Source organism: Anas acuta, chromosome 1 (assembly GCF_963932015.1).
Source record: "Anas acuta chromosome 1, bAnaAcu1.1, whole genome shotgun sequence".
NCBI classification, from domain to species: domain Eukaryota; kingdom Metazoa; phylum Chordata; class Aves; order Anseriformes; family Anatidae; genus Anas; species Anas acuta.
Genome location: NC_088979.1, coordinates 84,923,959 through 84,944,322, shown reverse-complemented (window position 1 = coordinate 84,944,322; position 20,364 = coordinate 84,923,959). Strand labels below are relative to the sequence as shown.

General features: G+C 39.5%; 1 protein-coding gene across 1 annotated transcript in view; it reads left to right on the top strand.

Moving 5' to 3' along the window:
• Positions 1-19,997, top strand: part of LANCL3 (LanC like family member 3) — a 32,168-nt gene extending 12,171 nt beyond the window's left edge. Inside the window, exons 2-5 of the mRNA XM_068686590.1 lie at positions 12,744-12,867; positions 14,296-14,493; positions 16,151-16,358; positions 17,392-19,997. Coding sequence (XP_068542691.1) covers positions 12,744-12,867; positions 14,296-14,493; positions 16,151-16,358; positions 17,392-17,551 — 690 coding nt within the window. The 3' untranslated portion in view covers positions 17,552-19,997. The remainder of the gene's footprint in view (positions 1-12,743; positions 12,868-14,295; positions 14,494-16,150; positions 16,359-17,391) is intronic.
• The last annotated feature ends 367 nt before the right edge of the window (positions 19,998-20,364 follow it).

Genomic DNA, 20,364 nt, shown 5'->3' with positions numbered 1-20,364 from the left:
GAAGAAGCTGAGATTGAAGTAAGCTGAACATGACAGGGCTTGAGTTACTCATGTACTCAGTTGAAGTGGTTGTGTTGGCATACTGTCTGCACGGCTGTCGCATCTCCGTTTGTACATCTGGATGAACCTGCGTAGCACTTTTGTGTAAATCAACATCATGTTGCTTTGCATTTATTCTGCATAGGAATGAACAAGTAGTACAAGTGAAAAGTCATAACCAGTCCTAACAGAGGTGAACACAGTAGGGCATCAGGAAGGCCAGTGAAATTTTGGACTGCCCACACAGATTTACCACCCTACAGAGGCATTATGGGTTTGCTCCTTGTGATTCTGTGGGTCTTCCCATTGCCTAAAACCCACCCTGGATGCCAAGACCCAAAAGATTTGTAGTCAGAACGTTCCCCTGCTGCTGACTAAGGTTGGATGTGCCTAAATGTGCAAGGCACCCATTTTATGTGCTTAAACTCTCCTGGGCATCTTTTGATAGGCATGCAAATCCCAAGTGCTGCACTGAGGGGCACTTCAGCCCTGACAGAATTTATCAGCCACTGCATCACTGACAGTCTGTGCAGCTCTAGTACAGATTTACAGTGCTGTCTTTTCTCCATGGTGTTAAAGCACCAGCTTCCAGTTGCCCTCACACAGTAGTGGCACTGTGCATTCAGTCTCACCAGCTGTAACTACATCCTCTCCTCTACATCCTGCAAAGGAGGCTGTTGGGCTGCAGCCCTGAACAGCAGCTAGGGCACACATCCCACCTAGCTCCTGTCTCCTCGTTGCAGTGTCTCCCAATGTGCAAGAGGTGCTCTTCTCACAGAAACCCAGGTAGGGTCTGGCCTGGTGTGGGGTAAAAGCAAACTAAGCATCTTACCTTTTCCCACTAGCAAGGGCAGGATGCAATCATCTCTGGTTACCCTTACAGGTTTTAAGACCAAATTGGACTCGGAGGAAATCACAGTCTGAGTGGAGGCTGTAGTCTCTTCCTTCCTATACAGAATGACCTTGAGATTTCATCACTAACTTCAAATTCACATCCCTTCTTTTTCTGACATGATGCACGAATTGAAGCTGACACCTCTAAGCTGAGTGTGCTGATTGCTAGAGCAAGTATCCCTTATTGCAGCTCTGATTGAAATTACTTATCTAAAGTAGTCAGATATTCTTTAGGGCAGTGCTTGGAGGGAAATGCCCTGAACTCCAGCTTCCAAAGTCATTCTGTGTCCCAGTCACCCAAAGTGTAAGCACAGAGAGAATCTGTTCCTGTATGGCAGAGCCACACTAATTGCAGAAGAGCTTTGAGCAACAGTTTGCAAACTGTGTTGCGTACAGCACAACATGGACATTGTCCAAGCAGTCAAATGCTTCCTCTTGCTTGCAGTGAGGAGCTGGCAACATTTTCATGGCAGTACACAAACGTGTTTTTTTTCTCTTCAGGATTTTTTTCTAGTGATCCATCTGGTTTGATGTCTTGTACCAGTACTAGGTGGCTCAGAGTAGATGAACAAATCATTGTGGAAGGCAATTTTGAAATGTGTTGCCTGTAACATTACTAACCTGCATTTTGCCAGAACTGGCTTTATGCTCCGAAGAACAAGGATTTACCTTTCTTTTTACATTGTTGTGTTGAGTTCTGAGAGTTGATTACCTGAAGTAGCCCTGTAACAGCTATCAGGCCTAAATGTTCTTACAGTGTAAGATTTGATTATTTGAAATGTGATAAAATGTTTATTTAAACAATATGCCAAAGAATTGTCATTTAATTCAGTCAGAGGGGTGGGGCACTCCTTGCAGGTAACCAAAAAATCTGTTAAAAAAATTATCCTCTTAGTTACAGAGCAGTTCAGCAAGTTTGTTAAATCCACAGTGCACATGGACTCAGCTAAATTTGGCAGGAATAAATTCCCTAGCTTATTTCAATCTTAGGGGAACAGAGAAATATTTAGTCTTTTAATTTGCTGGTTATCATAAGCTATAATGTTTTTTTTTCTTATGCTGAAAGATAAAATAACTTCTTGTGTTCTTTATCACATTAATTACGTCCTGTCCAGAAAATGAACGGCAGCCTTTTGAGCTTCACTTCTTAGAAGAATCTCTTATTTGTCTCTAAAATATGTTTCTGCTTGATATATATACATGTATTTTTGATAGTGAGAGAACAGACATGGAAAAATACCAGGAGAAAGAACCGAGCAGTGGCTGATAAAGTAGCTTTTTCATAACTATTTCAGTATTTCATGCTTCTTAACAGTTTTTGTTTGCTTTTTACAGTGATGCAGTACACTTAGGAGAGATTTTAACCAAGCAGTTCACAGCACTATGGAAACTGTCACATATAGCTTCAGACCTACTCTTCCGTGACTATAAGAGTTTTTAGGTCAAGGACTCCTCTAAGGTATTAAACTGTTACCACTGTGCAGGTATTATGCAGCTACTATTATGGCGTTTCGTGCATCCATACGTAGCATCTTAATATGTAAAACCAAGCTTTCCTTTGTTGTAAATGAAAAATAAAATAAAATTGAAAGCATTGCACTTGGGAGCCTTTAACTGTGGCTGCAACCGTGTTCTCTTTCTTGAACCTTAATTTGAAACAGATGAAAAAAATAATATTATTGTGGTCTTTTGTGCTTCTGTAGATCACCTCTGTAAATTTAGCACAGTAACAAGCCATAAAGTCTTCTATGGGTAGTTTGCCAAATGCTACCTTCTGTAGCAGAATTCATTAGCAATGAGCACTATTGGTTGTGAGTCGGGAGCAAAATAATTGGTGTTTTGGTTGGGGCAGAAGAGTATGAAATGGAGTGCTCTGCTTTAGTAGCTCTGTCCTCTGAGCTACTAGCCTCTCGCATGACTTTTTTTTCTGGGGGGGAGGAATTCTGCCATGAGAAGTTGAGGAGGCCTATCTGTTCTCCACTCCATTCACTGAGCCTGTGCATGAAGTATGTTCACTTGTATAGAAGGAGGGCCCAAACATTTGGATTGGGAATGTATTAGGAATTGATCCCTGGGGAAGGTAAGAGGACTATATGAAGATGAAAGGTGAGGAATTCAGTGCCTTTAACACAAAGAGAAAAAAACATTAGGCTAAATAATAATTTATAGTATGAAGTCTCCATCTTCCAGTGTTTCAAATGTACACAGCATTTTTTTGTGAGTTGCAACCATGTAAACAAAGCTAAACAAAACACCGAGGAAGACAAAAAAGAAAAAAGGAGGAACAAGTAATATTTAATATCCATCAGCATGCTTCATATTCCTAAATAACTGCATGTGCAGTTGCTTACTTGTTATATTTGATTATTTGAAAAGTGATAAAATGTTTTTGACAGGTATACTCCAGACCCAATCCTATAGTCCTACAGAAAAAAATTCCCCCTGGAAAACAGTGGAAATTTGACCTTTGCACTACAATCATAGCTGCATCTGCAAACCAAGACCTAACATAACAGTTCAAATGGCAAATAAATTCCTGCTGTTGAACTGCATATTGAATGAGATCAGATAGGTGTAATGTCCAATATAGGTATCCATTTTGATACTGGGTATAGAAGCTGCAATCTTTCATTTTACTGCTAGGTTTTTAGTTCCTTAAAGTATTTGCAGTAGCTTTACAGCAAGAGTGCAAGGCTCTGTCTGCCTCAACAGAAAATGCAAACTATATATTGGAATTCTAGCTGCAGTGGGGTGGTGACTCATGCCTAAGCAGAAGTTATTAAGCTTCTTTCATTTAAGTAAGGGAGAAGGTATAATGTCCTGCCTGTCACAGGAAACAATGACCTTGAGTATATTTGACACAAAGTAAAGCTTTTCCAGGAGTTCCAGCAAGAACTGCTGTTTGTACATGTATCTTTAGTCAATAGAGGCTTAGCTTGTACACAACCTTGAACTGAAGAAAAAGTGTCAAAAAGATAACTATTTTTTATTGCATATAAGCCACGCACTCTGCATTGGTGTAGAGCAGTGTACAAGAAAGCATCTGTCTAGTAACTTCCCTCCAAACTGCCGAAAAGGAGAGTAGGATCAAATCCTTGAAGCGTTGTGTGTTTGCTCAGCTATATCTGCTGGGATTCTCTATTCACCTTCTGCCAGCAAGGTCAGCGTTTTACACTGTCAAGTAAGCCATATTCCTGTAGTCTCAGTCTTTAAAGGCTGCCTCAGGCAAAATTATTATCGTTCTCAACAAACTGAGAGCCTGCCCTGTAGTTTTATTGGTATGACATGGAACAACAATAGTTTAGAAGATTAATTATATGGCATAGAAACTCTAGTGTATTGACCTGGTTGCTAATTGAATTATTGGACTCCATTCCCAGGGTCATGAAATTACTCCATTTTTCAGACTGTTAGATAATAGGTGAACTGGAAAAACCTCCAGCATTTCTTGCCAAGAGCAACGCCCTCCAAGTCAAAACCCATTCAGGTCCATGAGGACTTTGATATTAAAAGCAATATGAATGATCTAATAGGTGAAATGACTTTGGCAAAATGAAAAAAAAATAAAATATATGAGACTGAAAAGCCTCTTTTTCTTTTCCATTACCCTGGATGATTAAGATGACCGTATTGCCTATGATGAATTGAACTATGAGCATCTTTAGAAAGATTGTCAAGGAACTAACTATCAATCTTTCTGTCCCCATCCTGTAGTTTTTACTTATTTCATTACATAGTTTTTCTCCAGTGTAATATTTTCTTTTTCCTTCCTCTTTTCAGCAATCTCACATGAGCAGTGAAATCACTGTTCTTGAAATTAGCGAAGCTTTAATGATGTGTACAACTGCAGCATGAAAATAGTATTTATGATAACCAGAAATTAGGTCTGAACCATACATGTTCTATACAGTAACTTGGCCACGAAGATACTTTATTGAAGGGTGCAGTAGCAAAACATTAAACCATTTAAATAAGCTATATGCAAACTTCTGACCGTGGGCCAATACTGCAATGAATTTGTGTGTAGAGCACCGTCTTCAAGAACAGCTAGTTAACACGGGCTGTGGACGGCAGAGCTTTTCTTTTTCTTTTCTCTCTCTCTGCCTCTCTCTTTACCCCCTTTCCCCTCTCTCCCAGAAAGAGTTATGCCAACCTTATGCAAGTCTGAGTTTTGTGGTACCTTTTGCAATGTAGCACCCAGCTGGCCCTTCCCAGCAGAGATGAAGAGTACTGGAGCACGCCAGCCACAGAGCCCATAGCCTCTACAGGGACAGGACACTACAGCAGCAAAGCTGAGTTGAGCCAGGTGTAGGAAGTGATACACAATGCCATTGTGTCTTTGTCTTTTTTAACCAAATACCAGTTTGAAGGAACTTTACACATAACTTACTATTTTCCCATAGAAAACTAGATTTCTGCATTAAATTTATCAGAGTTTAAAATTTGGTGGTGAGCTGGAAGTGTCCTCATTTCCTCTTTCCCCTTGCAAAATGTTTTCCAGTGCCTGATTTAACGTCTAGATTTAGTGGCACCTTCAAAATTAATTATGTCTTCATGTACTTGTCACTGGTCCAATGCATAATCTTAAGAGTTCCTAGCATGAACATTTCTCTTTGCACATTTATATTCTTCAGAAGTAAACAGTTTACATTTTATTAGATCAGTTACCTGCAAGATGCCGAGTGCTCTCCTTTCCAGAGAAATGAAAGAAGGAATGGAAGCCTTCTGCTCTTTCTAGAGACCTTCAGGACATCTTAAAATATGGCCTGTCAACTTTCTTTGGTTTCTGTTGTGCAGAGGTCTACGCTTAGGTCAACTTCCCAGTGAAAAGTATTAACCTTTACTGAGTGTGTTGAGATGACATTCTGTCCATCTCATGTTGACGTGCAGACATGTGCCAACACTAACAAATTATTTTCCAATGAGAGGTCTGCCTGTAACAAATGGGAGCACCTGATTAAACTGGACTTGCATCGTTTCTGAGTGCAGACAAGAGGCACTGCCAAGGTTACTGCGGTGTCTGGGGAGGCTCTCTCATCCGTGTTACAAAGCTCTAATCTTTTGGAAAGGCTGCTTCATGAATCCTGTCTCCTGCTGCTCTGGAGCTGGAGGTGCCGGCAGTGTTCTTGTGTCTCAGCACAGGTTACATGCAGCAGCCAACTCAAGCACCAGGACAGCTCTGCTACTACACAAAGTACCTGTGGAACAGATGAAGGCACGGGTTGACTTCCAATGAACTGGAAGACCCACTGCTGAGGGGAAGTAAGCTGATCCAAAATGCATGGGTAGAGCAGATGTTCCTTGCTTAGCTGTGTTAAAAATGGGAAAGGATCCTGGGGCAGCACAGCTACAACACACTGGGCAGCTTGTTCCTCAAACCTGAGTGCAAGGTGCCCAGCTTGGAAGATGTTTATACTCATAATGCATAATTGTCAGGAACACTTACCTTGAGCACAGCATAAACCCCCCTGTCAGGCTATGACAGCTTGGTGCTGTAGTTTTGGCATATGTTAATTACAGGACTCATGTATGGATGTGCTTTCTGACTGAGCCTAAACACAGCACAATTTTACCTGTATGTTGCCAAAAGTTTGGGCAGAATTGTATAATGTATAAAGAAGCCTCTCCGAGCAATGCGAAGATTGCTTCTCAGTTAATTTGCAAGTCTTACATTTGTACTGGTTTAAGCATTCTCTTTAATTCATGCTCTGAATTTCAGGTGCAATTCCAGGGACAGGTGCATAAAATGAAGTTGCTGTCTCTCTGTGCTCTCTGGTAACTCTAACCCCACTAGGTAGGACAGGACATGCATCGGACATGGTGCGTAATCTCTCAGTAGATAGGCTGATACCTGCTGAGTTGCATTGGTTATCTGAACTACTCAGTAATCTTCTTCATGGCATCCTTCCTGATTCACTTCTGCAGCAACAGAGCTGGATGTTGTGCTTCCCTGGTGCCTTCAAGTAAAGAGTGTGACGGGAACTTTCTGTTTCCTTCCCAGGATGTAGGAGAGCTGCTGTGGTAGGAGCAGCGAGCTGTATCCAGCCAGCCACCAGAGTGAGAGATGTTTGGGGCTGTCATGAATGGAGAGGGAGATAGGAAAGAGGAACAGGGCATAACCAGAGAAACTGACACCTTCCCTCTCCTTTCATTGACCCAGGGTAGGGAGAGCTTGAGGAAAGGCTGATTGTTCTTTTAACTTGAGTTTCTCCAGCGTTCACCTTGAGACACAATGAGTAACGATGCTCATTGCGTTTGGCCAGCTCTGTAGCAGCACCAGCTGCTCCCAGGCAGCCTGCTAGCTACAATAACAGCAGTGCTTCATCCTGTTTTGCAACACTTCATTTGCAGCCATGTCTGAATTTTTCCTTTTCTAAAGGAGAGGTTTAATTGCAAAAATTTTACAGTTTTATTGCTGTACAGCCCTGACAAGTGAGACCTGTGGAAAATGTTCTATGCTGTTAGCAATAATAAAAGTGCTGTGTTGTCTTCTTTGCCAATAATATAATTCATCAGGAGTAAATGCACCCTTCTGTTTCTGTTGAAGTCATGATTAGTGACCCACAAAACAGGATAGGACTGACATTGCCATTTCCATGCTGCTAAGAAAAAGAACAGGACTGAAAGAATTGAAAAATGACATGTTAAAAATAAGCAGCAATGGGATCTATAGGGGAATCTGTTTAACTCAAGATTGCACTGGCAGTGAACTGGCATCATAATAGTAGTTGTGCTGAGTCTACATGTACTGTCCTGAAGTTGTGTTAACATGAGAAGTTTGGGAAATTATGCTCTCTAGAAAGTACTTTTGATGATACTACAGCATGAGACATGCTGCATTAGCAACAGGATCATTAGCACATCAGGAACTAATCTCATTCATCAAAAAATGTTTTCAGGAGATTTTTGTTTGTTTGTTTTTTGTTTAGTGTATTCGACACTGTTTATAGGGAATGCAGCCAGCTGTAGAGCTGGAGCCGGGTTTCCCACATCAGTCAAACTGGAATAACACAACGGAGAGGCAGCCCTCTGTGTCTTTGTGCCCGCTACTCTTTCATGGCATCAGGTGTTAACATCATCTGAAAGAAAAAAATGTCTGTGACACTGCATGGAAGGGTCCCTGAGCAATCCCAAGCCCTGTCTTTGGTAGAAAAAGATCAATCTCAGGAAGTGAACTTAGACATCACACAGTGCAGTAAGGTGTCATTGAACTACCAGGATGGCTCCAGCACCTTTCTGCTTGAGTCAGCTGAAAAGAGATGTATCTTTGGACAGCATTTTTCAGTGTCATAAGTAATTCACAAGCTCCCTCTGCTGGGCTTCCAAAATATGAGACTAGTGGCAGAGCTCCTGTTAGGTTTTTTGGCTGACCCAATTCTTTCAGCTTATTTTTGACACTTTATATAGCATCAGAAGAATCATATGATCAAATTCACGTACATGGCTTTTTAGAAGTTTGTCAGAGGTCTGATGGGCTGCATACATGCTCAAAAAATTTTACATGCATGGAAGAATCTAGTGGAAGGTTTCCCTGCCCACTTGGAGGGGAGGCAGGGGAAATTAGATGATCTTTAAGGCCCCTTCCAACCCAAACCATTCTGTGATTCTTTGAGTAAGGCTTTTTCCATAATAGTGTAAGGGTACAAGTTACCTCCTAAAAGTACTGGTGCATCTATAAGCACATAATGATGCTTAGTATTCAGTAATGCCTTCTATGGCATACACACAAAAAAGAGCTCAAAGGAAATAAATAGAGATACAAGAATTTAAAGTTTACAGCCATCACATATATTCAATACCGTGTGCAGTTGTATGCAATAGTTTTTTCAAAGGGCAAATCATGAGCCAAGGGGTTTGTATCAAGCATTCAGAAGAATGATGAGGCGCTGAAAATGTTATTATAATCAGCAGCAAGGAGAAGCTAGTTCTGCTGCTTCTTTCTGCCTACTCCCCAAGGTGAAGATTTCTGTCTGCAGTTTTTGAAGCACATTTGTAGGGCCTAGCACTGTCATAATCAATATATTAGTATCTCTCTCTCAGTACTTTAAACGGAGTTGTGAAATTATTTACTTCCAACTAAACAATCTCAAGTCGAGAAAGACCTCTAACAACAAAAAAGCTTGATGCTCTGTGATTGATCTAGACATAGCCCTTCCTTGCTGACTTGTAACAAGGATTTACTGAATAAAGCACCTGGCTTAAGTAATTCACATATTTGTGGAATGCCTTAATAGAAGAAGGCATATTGTCTGGAGCGACACAGGAGAAAAGCAGAGAGACTAGAAGCAATCACAGCAGCATTTCTGGCTGTAAGTAGGGCTCCAAGGCATTGACAATATAGTGTGAATACTAAGCCTCATAGCACTGCTTAACTATTGTGCTTAAAGTAAAAAGCGTGTGGGAATGCAGCTGTCACCACTGTGAATGGAACAGGGTTTTTAACAGCACACAGCAGCGCCGTGCAATGATGTAAAACAGAAAATAAAGAACTCCACCAACCCATTGATATGGAAATTGCAGAAGAAATGTAGAATACATGTGGAAATATATTTCAAATTATGATCTAGTGAGAAAACGGAAATGAGCACTTCTGATGTGACAGGACAGGTTGTGATGTCTTTAAAAATACAAAAAGCGCTGAAATATTAAAGGATTAGCAATATATCTCTTAACATCAGTAGTCTTTTGACTGAGTACTGACGTAATAAAGAATAATTTTACCTACTCCATAGCAAGCTCATATTAAATGACATCAAAGTTTATGAAAATATAGCTTGAGATAGCTTGATATGTGTATGGGGTTTTGTTTGTTTGTTTTCTGGGCAACAGATTCTCATATTGGCTTTATTCTTCATTAAAGCACTGTACAGGTTTCTCCCGAGGACGTGATAGCAATATGCAACTTATCCTTTAAAGACCTTGGGACGATCAGTCTATTTCTTTGCTGTCTCTAATTAAACATACTGCTTCAGTAATTCCCAGGGGCAAGTAGGCATTGTGACTATGCTGAAATGAAAATGAACTTCATGGCATCACAGTTAAACTGTCTGTGGTTATGGTTAGCGTATTCTTTGATTGCTGTTCTGGTGATATGTTTTTTGCTAGTTTTTAAAGATGCTGAGATGGAGCATACAAATACTGCCCTTAGTTTTTATTTCTTGGCAAGATGAAAGATCTCTTGAGGATACAAATATATACAAATATATACTTTTAATACAAATTTTTGGTTGAAATAAAATGTAGCATGTCAATGAGGATCTTAAGGGTGGTATCAGATCATTAAACCTTTGGAAGGCCACTAATAATTATGATGAGAGTCTCTCATCTCAGTGAATCATTTTCTAGAATAAGGAGCAAATACAAATGTCTCATATTTAAGTATTTTGAAAACCAGCAGCCTTATTCGAACATGTGGATTGAGGTGCTTGGCTAGAAGTATTTGGAGTCAGCACAAAATTCTTCTTATTTAGCTCTTAGTACACATCTCCCACCTACCTCATGTGTACAGGCCACTCTGAGTGGCCAAAGAGAAGAAGGTTGCTTTCAAGATATACAGGTTATTTGCTTCTCCATTTTCTCTTCAGTACCATGGATGTGCCTCAGGATGGGTTGATTTCTAACATCCATTCTAGTCATGATTTTAAATATTAAGTTTTCATCTGGCTTTTCATGTTTGTTTGTTTTTTGTTTTTTGTTTTTTTTTCCATTCTTAAGTTGTTAGCTGACATAATTTCATTAACCCAGTCAAAAGGGTATACTGTTTGTAAACGTAGTGCTTAAGCATTCTGCTTCTTACTCTTAATTTACATTAGAAGATAGTGATGATACACATATTAGTAGCTGATACTTCTTTACACAGTGTCATGTAAGGCTGGATTTGGGTAGAAGTTGAATTCCATTTAAAAAATACAATCAGCATTTTGAAATTGTCATTAATTCAATTTAAAAATTAAATGTGCCAAACATGAAAATAAGTTGATCAAAACATGGTTTATATTGAAATCCAGTTCGTTTATTAAGTAAAGAAACCATTGCACATAGAAAATGAACTGATCTTGAGTTTTCTAATCCGCATGCATTTGCCTTCCAGCATTACAAAGAGGAGATCTTAACCTTTACTTTTATTTTTCAAGGGTTATGTTACTGATCCTGTACAAAGTATAGGATTTGGAGAATTAGGTCCCAAGTTACAAGACCATAAATCAGAACCCTGGAGAGAGTGCAGTGTGTCTCTCTACGTCTGTGATCTTCTCATTTGCTTAGGATTTAAGCTGTTATTAAATTCAGTGAAGCTGAAACAATTAATCTTAAAATGACTGGAAATGAGTGAAGTCTCCAGATGTTAAGAGCTTATTTACTTCTGCTGCAGTTAAATGAAAGAACACTAATCAAGAGCAGAACTGGGTTGTTCTCTAGGTTGTACAAATTCGTTGGAGTAGCAGTAATAAAAAGCCTTGTTGTCAGGGAGTAAAGTAAGATGGACAAACAAGATTTTTCAGTGAAGTTCTAAGTGACATTAACTATCTGTAGCATATCTTACTTGCCAAAGTGTATAGTTTATAACAAATGTTGCCTGCAAAATTACTGCAAATGGTATTTTTTAAACTTAAGTAATTGTAAGACCTCTGATAATACAATTTACAAGCACAAATGTGTACAAAAACATTTTAAATACATTATCTTGTTATTCCAGTTAGTTTTAGGATTTTTATCTATCTTGTTGAGGCTATCCTACAACCTTTTTCTTTTATGTGTCTCACTTTGCTTGTTCTCCCTTTCTTTCCCAGTTCTCTTTTCACAAGTTGAAGTGTATTTTTGCAAAACACAGGTGACATACAGGCTTTCCTCAAAAGCCAAAATGCTGCTGAGCTGAGCTGAATTATTTCAACAACCTAGGTACTTACTGGTCAGTAATGTGCACAAGTGGCTGACATGGAGGAACTTGCAAATGATTGCAGTGAAATATGTATCGTTAGAGCTGCAGTTAAAAGCTGTAAAACAGATTCCTCACTGGATATTTCAGGTCAGCAACTTGACAAAGTTCATGTCTGGTGGAACATGTGATTTGTCAATCCTATTTCCTTTCAGCACACCTAAAAGTGAGGCGTTAGACAGTTCCTAGCACTCCATTAAAACAAAGGCAGCATTGACTCGTTCTTGATGACAAAGTCCTGTAAACATAGCTAGCCTCCCTTCATAGGAATCTCCCGCACTTCATTTTTGTTAGCATTTCTGTAAAGTTACAAGGGGTGATTCTTGAGTAAGATGTTTCTGAACCCACATAGGTAGTGTTGATTTTCAATAAAGTCTAATACCCTCTTCCTTGCTTACTCTTTTTTTTTAATCTTGTTTGAAGAAAAATCTGCCTTGCTCAGTATGTCCCAATAAAGCCTGTAACATTTACTTCTTCTCTAGGTATGTTGTCTTTTTTCTTCCCATCTTGTCTCTTCCTCCAGTCTCACAGCTGTTGTTCTGCAGCTTGCCTGATACTTGCTGTCTGCTTTCATCAGGTTCAAGTATCTCTGGGAAAGAAAGGCTCTTAGTGGGCCTCTTTTCACCTCTGTGCACCTAAGATTTGACATTCACTTTCCTGAGATGGGATCAAACTCTGTTTTTGAGAAATATTATGTACAATTACTGTATTATGTAAGGAACTCTTAACAGGAATGTACACTACAGCATGTTCATAAGATTAAAGGCAGTACGTTGTCTTGTGCACCAGGAAAATAGCACAGTCCTGAAAAATGTCTGAAATACAAAATTATTATAATAGACTTGTTTGTTTGTTTGTTTTTGGTGTGTCTGTTTAGGTGCTGACCCCAGCACAAATAAAATCAATTTGCCTGGCCATATTGGAATCAGGAAAGCAGTATGCAGTGAAGAAGAGGAAACCATTCCCACTCATGTATTCCTACTATGGAACAGAGTATCTCGGTGAGTAAAACACACCAAATACTTCAAAGCAATGCAGTGTGTAGATACTGAGCCAGTAGATGATTCAGAAATAAGTAAAAAAATAAGTAAAATCTATAGTGTGGGATTTCTCCTGACTGAGATGGGACCTTTTCCTTTCCTAAAAGTAGTGTTTCTAGCTGTGAAATGCTTTTTCCTGTGTGTGAAAAAAGAAAAAAAAAAAAAAAAGTTTAATTTTCCTTATTCTAAAATAGGATAATTGAACCTTTATACTTTTCCATCTGGTTCCAGTTTGGGTCTAGCTGTGACTGAGATTATTTCTCTGCGGGTACATTAACTGTTTTAACAAGGCACAATCAGCTCCAGTTGGAAAAAACATGTAGCAGCAGATATTTTAACAGATAGCACAATAAGAGTGTCCTCAAGCCCAGGAGGGTGTCTAACACTCCTGACCCCCAGCTCCTGTACCCCAGCACCAAATGCAGCTTCAGCCTAGTGTCACGGCTTGTATCAAGCTTCCTAAATCGGCTGTATGGGATTGAGGAGATGGAGGGAAGGACTGATTTCTAGAGCTAGAGGGTACAAAAGGTGCCTATGCAACAACAGAACAGTTTCATTCCCTCCTTTCTGCCCTGGTGCGTTTGCCCTTGGCAGGTGGAGGCAGGGAGAGGTGCTGGTCCCCATGCATATGTGGAGAAGAATTCTGGAGAGAAGTGTCAGGGGAGGTACTTTGTAAGCTGATGCTGCCAGGCAGGGACTTGGGGAGCCTTTCTGGTAATTGCCATGCAACTCAAGCATATGGTCACCATCATGAGCAGCTTAGCTGGAGCACCTCTGAAGCACTGATGAAAAGTTGTTGAGCATATCGCTAGTGGGGTCCTCAAGGCGCTGTGCCATAGTGCAGAAAACGAGACTGGTTTGCAGATGTTAGTGAGTTCTTTGGCAGGGGAGCAGACAGAGGTGTCACGGAGCAATACTGCTCCACAGACTCTGGCAGGTACAGACAGTTCTTGTGCTGAACTTCAGGTTTTAGCTGGATGATACTCTCAGTCAGTAACTGGAAATGCCTTTTTTGGCCCAGTTTCAATTTGGGTTCAAGAGAAACTTCAGAACAATGGTTCAGACTCAGCACTGTGTCAAGAAAAATGACATCTTAAAACAGTTTTCAGTTAATGTTCAGTTTAACTTCATGCACAGAATGTCAGTCATGCCAGAGAGAGAGCAGACAAAATCCATGCATATTTTTCCTTAGCTCGGAGAACTGGAAAAGACAGAAGCATCATGTCATGCACCTGAAATGCTTTCATTTAAAGCACTATTGTGACGTGCATAAAGAAGACCAAAGAGCCATGCTCTGGACAAGGAAATCAGTCATGAAGGAAAGATCCAGGGGGATGGAGGTGGCACCTAAATCTACCCTCTCCTTTTGACTGTTGCTGTTCCTTGCAGGTGCAGCACATGGGCTTTCATCAATCCTTCAGATGTTACTTTCCTACTACGAGTACCTGCAGCCAGCAGATCAGGAGCTTGTGTGGCAGAGTGTTGATTTCCTCATGGACCAAGAGCAGAACAGCAACTGGCCTCCTGAACTGGGGGAGACGATCGAGAGGGAGAATGAGCTTGTCCACTGGTGTCATGGAGCTCCAGGTTCTTTCCCCATTGATGCTATGCATAGCCAGATTCTGATCACATTGTTTTTCCACATTAGGTGATGCCATGAAGAAGATAATCTCAGGTCAAATGTCACTGATTTTGACATTTTATGAGATGGAGGTGAACTATTTAATCTTTTTTCTTGCAGTTAATAGTGTTTTAATTATTGCTCAAGCAGCTGGAAGGGTAGGCATACATCCTACTTTAGTTTATAAATGTATGTGATCGTAGCTGAAAAAGTTCTAGGGATCTGGTTGAGCACTGACATGCAGAAAAAGGCCTGATCCATTAAGACTTAGTTTGGGTTCATGAGTTAAGGCTGATCAGAATCTAGTCTTATACCCTACCAAGTTTGGCAAGTAATGCTGTATGTAGAAATTGCTCTTTTAACCCCAGGCAGAATTTTGTTGCTGACCAGTCCTATTGGTTTTGTAACATGAACATAGGTTACAGAGAAGCTGACTTCTGTTCAAGAATGGCCTTAAGCATTGAGGCACTTCTTTTAAAGGTTTCTATTTAAATTACAAAAAGTACATCATAATTAATATTCCTCAAATGTGCTTTCTGCTGATGCATTATATTTTTATTGGTATGATTAAGGAACAAGGTTCTTGCTCTTGCACTCTAATGAAAACATTTTTTTTTAAGAGGAAAAAAGTGAATTCTATGGTGTGGCTGGCCTAGTGATGAAATCTGTGAGGAAATGCCCTCTTCGTTTCAGTTTCTTGAGACTTTGATGTGGGTTTACCTATTAGTGGAAACGTAGTGAGACTCAGCCAAGGTGACAAAATCCCAAAGGGCATAAAGAAGTTAATTTAGCAAACATTTAGAGACATCTAAATTCATTAATTGCTATTGTTCTTTCCCAGAAATTCCTTCATCCCATCACTCTTCGTGCGTAATAAAGCACATATAGCTTACAAGTAGCTTTTTAGCTACTTCAGTGTATTTCATATTCAGACCACAAATGAGCTATTCAAAATATACCCTCAGGTGCTTGATTTGGTTATATGTCATATGCATTCTTTTAGGGTTACCATGAACTAAACAGTGCAATGCTCTGTTGAAGATTATGATTAAATTATTTGAATCCCTCAAAAAATAAGCTGAACAGCATTTTGTTACAAAAGTCTGTATTCATAACTGTTCATAACCAGAGTAAAGCAACGTGTGCCCTACTGAAGAGAAGACAAGATTCTTTTCTCAAGAAAAATTGTATCTGTTGCTAATGCAGGAAACTATATTGCCTGTCCTGCCCATCCTTGTTTTTCTCTCACTGTAAACTGGTGAGGTGAATGGGGATTTGAAACGGGTAGAAGGCAGTGGTAAGAGTTTATTGTTTTCAAGGCAGAAATGTGGCTACTGTTTTAAATTGCTGAAGGACTGGGAATATTAGAGGGAAACCTGAAATTAAGTACAGCATTGAAAAGACTGAAAGCGGTGTTTTCACACAGAGTGCAAAAGTGCATCTTACCTTGCGCTTTTTAGTGTAGCAGATACTCTCCCCTCCACATGTAGGCATGTAACATTGACGTGTAGAGCATGAGACTGTAGGTGTATTGCATGTCAATCTACTATGTATTCATGCATTATCTTTGTTTTATTATGTGTACAACTTATAACAAGACTATTTTTATTGCTGTTTCCCTAGGCATTGCGTATCTGTTTGCCAAAGCTTATCTGGTTTCCAAGAAGCCTCAGTATCTGGACACTTGTATCCGCTGTGGAGAGCTAACCTGGCAGAAAGGCCTGCTGAAGAAGGGACCTGGCATATGCCACGGAGTGGCTGGTAGTGCTTACGTGTTCCTGCTGCTCTATAGGCTGACTGGGAACTCAAAATACATCTACAGGGCACAAAGGTTAGCATTACTACCCGTCTGGATTGAGGGTAGCACCAGACAGCCTCAAAAACTGAATTTAAAGCTGCTCGGGGGCTGCGATCCCAGCCTTCTGGTGTAATGGGAGCGTTAGGGTGCAGGCCAGCCTGCCTGTGGCGGCAGAGGTGGCGGCATTGACTCGCCTTCCTCCCTGCCCACAGCCTGGGATCCCTGCAGAGGGAAAAGAAGGAATGGCCCACGGCCATGCCTCGGCCTGACCTGAGGTCAGAAACCTGCCAAGCTGCCTACACAAGGCCAGAAGCAGGGTGGGATGAGATACTGTTCATCGTATCGATTTGTTCTGGTTTTCAGAGCATTTCACGGTACCCCTGACCACTAAAAGTGGAAAAGAAGTGCAGAACCTGCTGTGCTGTGTATTTCACATTTTTTTTTAATTCACCATGCCCAGTTGACATTGTCCTATCCAGCTTACCTGGTGGAGTCAAGCCCAATTTGGTTGATGCAGGAAAGTACAGCCCAATGAGAATTGTCATAGTGCTGCAGTTATCTTTGATTTATATTTCTGTCATTTATTATACATTTAATATGATAGTATTCTGTGTTTGTTACTGTTTTCTTTAATGAGAAGAAGTAGTTTGGTAATTATGGTGACTTATTTTCAGCCATGTTCTTGGAAGTTTGTTATTTCAGCTTTATATAATTTGTTGTGTCAATTCAAAACATTGCTTGAGTCTTGCTGAAAAAACAATTGATATAAAAGTTATGAAAAAGTATTTGCTTAATGATATGCATTATAGAAATCAGAACAATGCGTAGCTCTTGAAGCACAGCACATGCAGAGATCACAAAGGCTTGAGTCTTCTAAATCTAATGGACCTGACTTTGGAGTGGAAATCAAATAGTGTAAAAATTGAAGATAAGGTTAAATAATGAACCTTTAACTCTTTTAATTGTTGAACGTTATTAGAAAGATGCTTTCAAGCAACAAGGAAGTAGATATACAGGGACATCAGATAATAACAAATTCTTTTTTTTTTTTTTTTCTGTTTCTTAGGTTTGCAGAGTTCTTATTTACAGAAGAATTTAAGGCTGGTTCCCGGGCATTAGAAAGTGTATATAGTCTGTATGAAGGCTTCTCGGGAACCGTGTGTTTCCTGACTGACTTGCTGCAACCCAACCAAGCTGAGTTTCCTCTCTTCAGTGTCTTTGTCTAGAGAATAGCATTTTTCTGGGCCGCATCCCATTGGCAACGGGAGAGGGCACCTGCAGTTTCACTTATGTGTCGGGAGAGGTTATTTACAAAAATCAAGCCAGTGGTACCACTAATGCTAGCCTTAATGTAGCTGGGAGTCAGGTGAAGGAGTAAATACTCTGGGGCTTTGGGAGGGAAGCATGTGACCAAAAAAATGGGTCAGTAAAAAAGGGGGGAAGTGATTAAATCTGACAGGGGTAGATATTTATCTGTAATAAGAAGTAAAATCTAATTATTCAAGTGAGAGAGAAAGGGGCATTATCAAACTTTTAATTTGGTGGTTACACAGGAGAATAGAAAAGGCAAGGTAGAATTACAGGGACACGCAAAGAAGGAAGAAAATGATACATCCAGAATGTTTTAAAAAGAGACCTGTAAAAGCAAGTCTTCTGCAGCGATGCACTTAACGGGGAGGGTGTTGTAGATATGTCACTACACTGCACAAAGGCAAAATCTGGGATTTTCTACCTAAACCACGTTTACTAGTACTAGTACCATGTATTAGAAATACCTGTATCTTGGAGCTCTTTCATCATCATATGCATATAATGACAGTTATGTAGGTAGATACATATTCAGCTGGCAGTTTCACAGGTTCATTTCAGTGAGTGGGGTCTCACGTATGTAAATCAGGACTGAATTTGACCATTCTCTTCAGAGCACAGTCTGTGGTAGGGAGCTGGTCTCCTTTACTAATTTATCGTAACAGTGTCACTCATCAATACCTTCCCTTTCACAGGGAAGATGAGTGGAGCCGTGGAGGAGACTTGGATGAAGAAGTTAAATAGCAAAGACACAGCAGGCAGGTGCTTTCTTCACAGTACAGCATTGCTAGATAGGTATTGTTCAGTGATACAAAAGCTCCCTTTAAAAATTAATTACCTATAGCAGCACTTCTGAACTAAGACATACATAGTTCAGAGAATGGAAAAACTATTTTCCTGATGAATTGTTCATTAAAGACCCTGCAAACTGAATGCAAACCCTTGGTGGCATACTGAGCTTAAGAAAAAAATGATAACAAAACTGCTTCTTCTCCTGGTTAACAAAATAATATATATGCCCAAATTATTTCTATAGAAATAATGATTTCCTAATCACTAGTTGCACTAGCACTTAAGGTTGCAATTATATCCAGTTTTATACGTATTATATATATATATATTATGATAATTAAAAACTAAAGAAAATATGTAATTTGTACTAAAAATATAAAGCCAATACCTATATTTAAATATTTTTATTTATTTTTATTTATATGGGAGTAATGTAATGCAATTACCTTTTACAGATAGATTGGGAAGGCCAGTACGTCAAAGATTGCAGTTAGAGTGAAAAAAACCTGACCTCTGTGCACTGCCAAGCATTGCAGTCTCTCTTCCTGCATTCTTAACTGAGGGAGATTACAATTTCTTTATTTTTTATGCCTAATGGATTAAAGTTCCCATTTGATTTCAGTGGGCCTTGGTCAGGCTATAACATGGAGCCAAGTCTTGCAATCCTTCCATATTTTAATATTGTAATCCTATTTCTCCTCATGCCACTCTTACTTTAACTTGATGACTTGCATTATTATGAGCTGCAGATTGGGATTTCTGCTATTTGTCTTGCACTGTGCAGCTCTAATTAATTATTTAAACATAGAAGTAACCATATTTCACTGGTGACTAAAGCAATGTAGTCCTGTATCTGCTTAGCAAGTATTTGGGAATCTTCTGATGAATGTTAAAATTCAATATACATTTGTTACAGGTTCATTTGTGGGATAAAGGGTCTTTTAAGGAGGCCATTACTGTCACTTCATCACTGTGAGCAGTGAGATGTGTACGATTTTTGTGTACAGGTATTTCATAGGGAGGTACACATGTGAGGCTAAATCCAGAAGCGAATGGGAAGTCCATGTGCTCTGCCCAGCCATGTTTAAAAGCACGTGTTAAATCAGAGCAAAGTCCATTTTCAGCAGTGCAGATCCTGAGCCCATTGGGATTCTCCTCTAGTTGCTTACTGTAATGCATAGGGCTAATCTATGTCATAACCGGAACCTTTTTACACAAAAGATGAAGGAAGGTAACATGTGGCCTATCCACTTTTTCCCCATGACCAACAACATGTCAGTCTCAATTTGTATTGCAGGGTAGTGGCACTCAGCTAAAATATGTAAGTAACATTTGTGTCAGAGCATTTAGACAGCTATTGCAATTGCATTTTATCTTATCGTAAGACAGAGAAATACATGGGTTCTGCCACAATCTGGCACAGGATGTTGCAGTCCTACATTTATTACCAATTATTTTATTTATAGATGCAAACAAAAACAAAACAAAACAAAACAAAAAAAGCCTAGTGTTCGGATAACTACACAGTCAAAAAAAAAAAAAAAAAAAAAAAAAAAAAGAAACAAACAAAAATTAAGCCTTAACAGAATCCACGCCTATCAACAGAGTAATCATGACCTTTCGATTTTCCCAGCACGCACTTTTTAATTTTCACTATGCCAAAGCATTTAATTGCATCCATTTACTTGTTTATTTGTCAGGAGATGCTTGAAGGAGAAAACCTTTGCCAAAACCTCAGTAAGTCTAGAGCACAATAAATAAATACAGTAATTTAGACCCTGACCAGGTCATGAATGCTGATATTGTAACTTACACCACATATATGTTAAAATTTACCATAACAGTAGTAGATAAAATCACTCCATTTTATTATGCTTAACTTCCAACAGTCATTTATCTTTTAATATAACTCTATAATAATATAAATCTATCTGAAGAA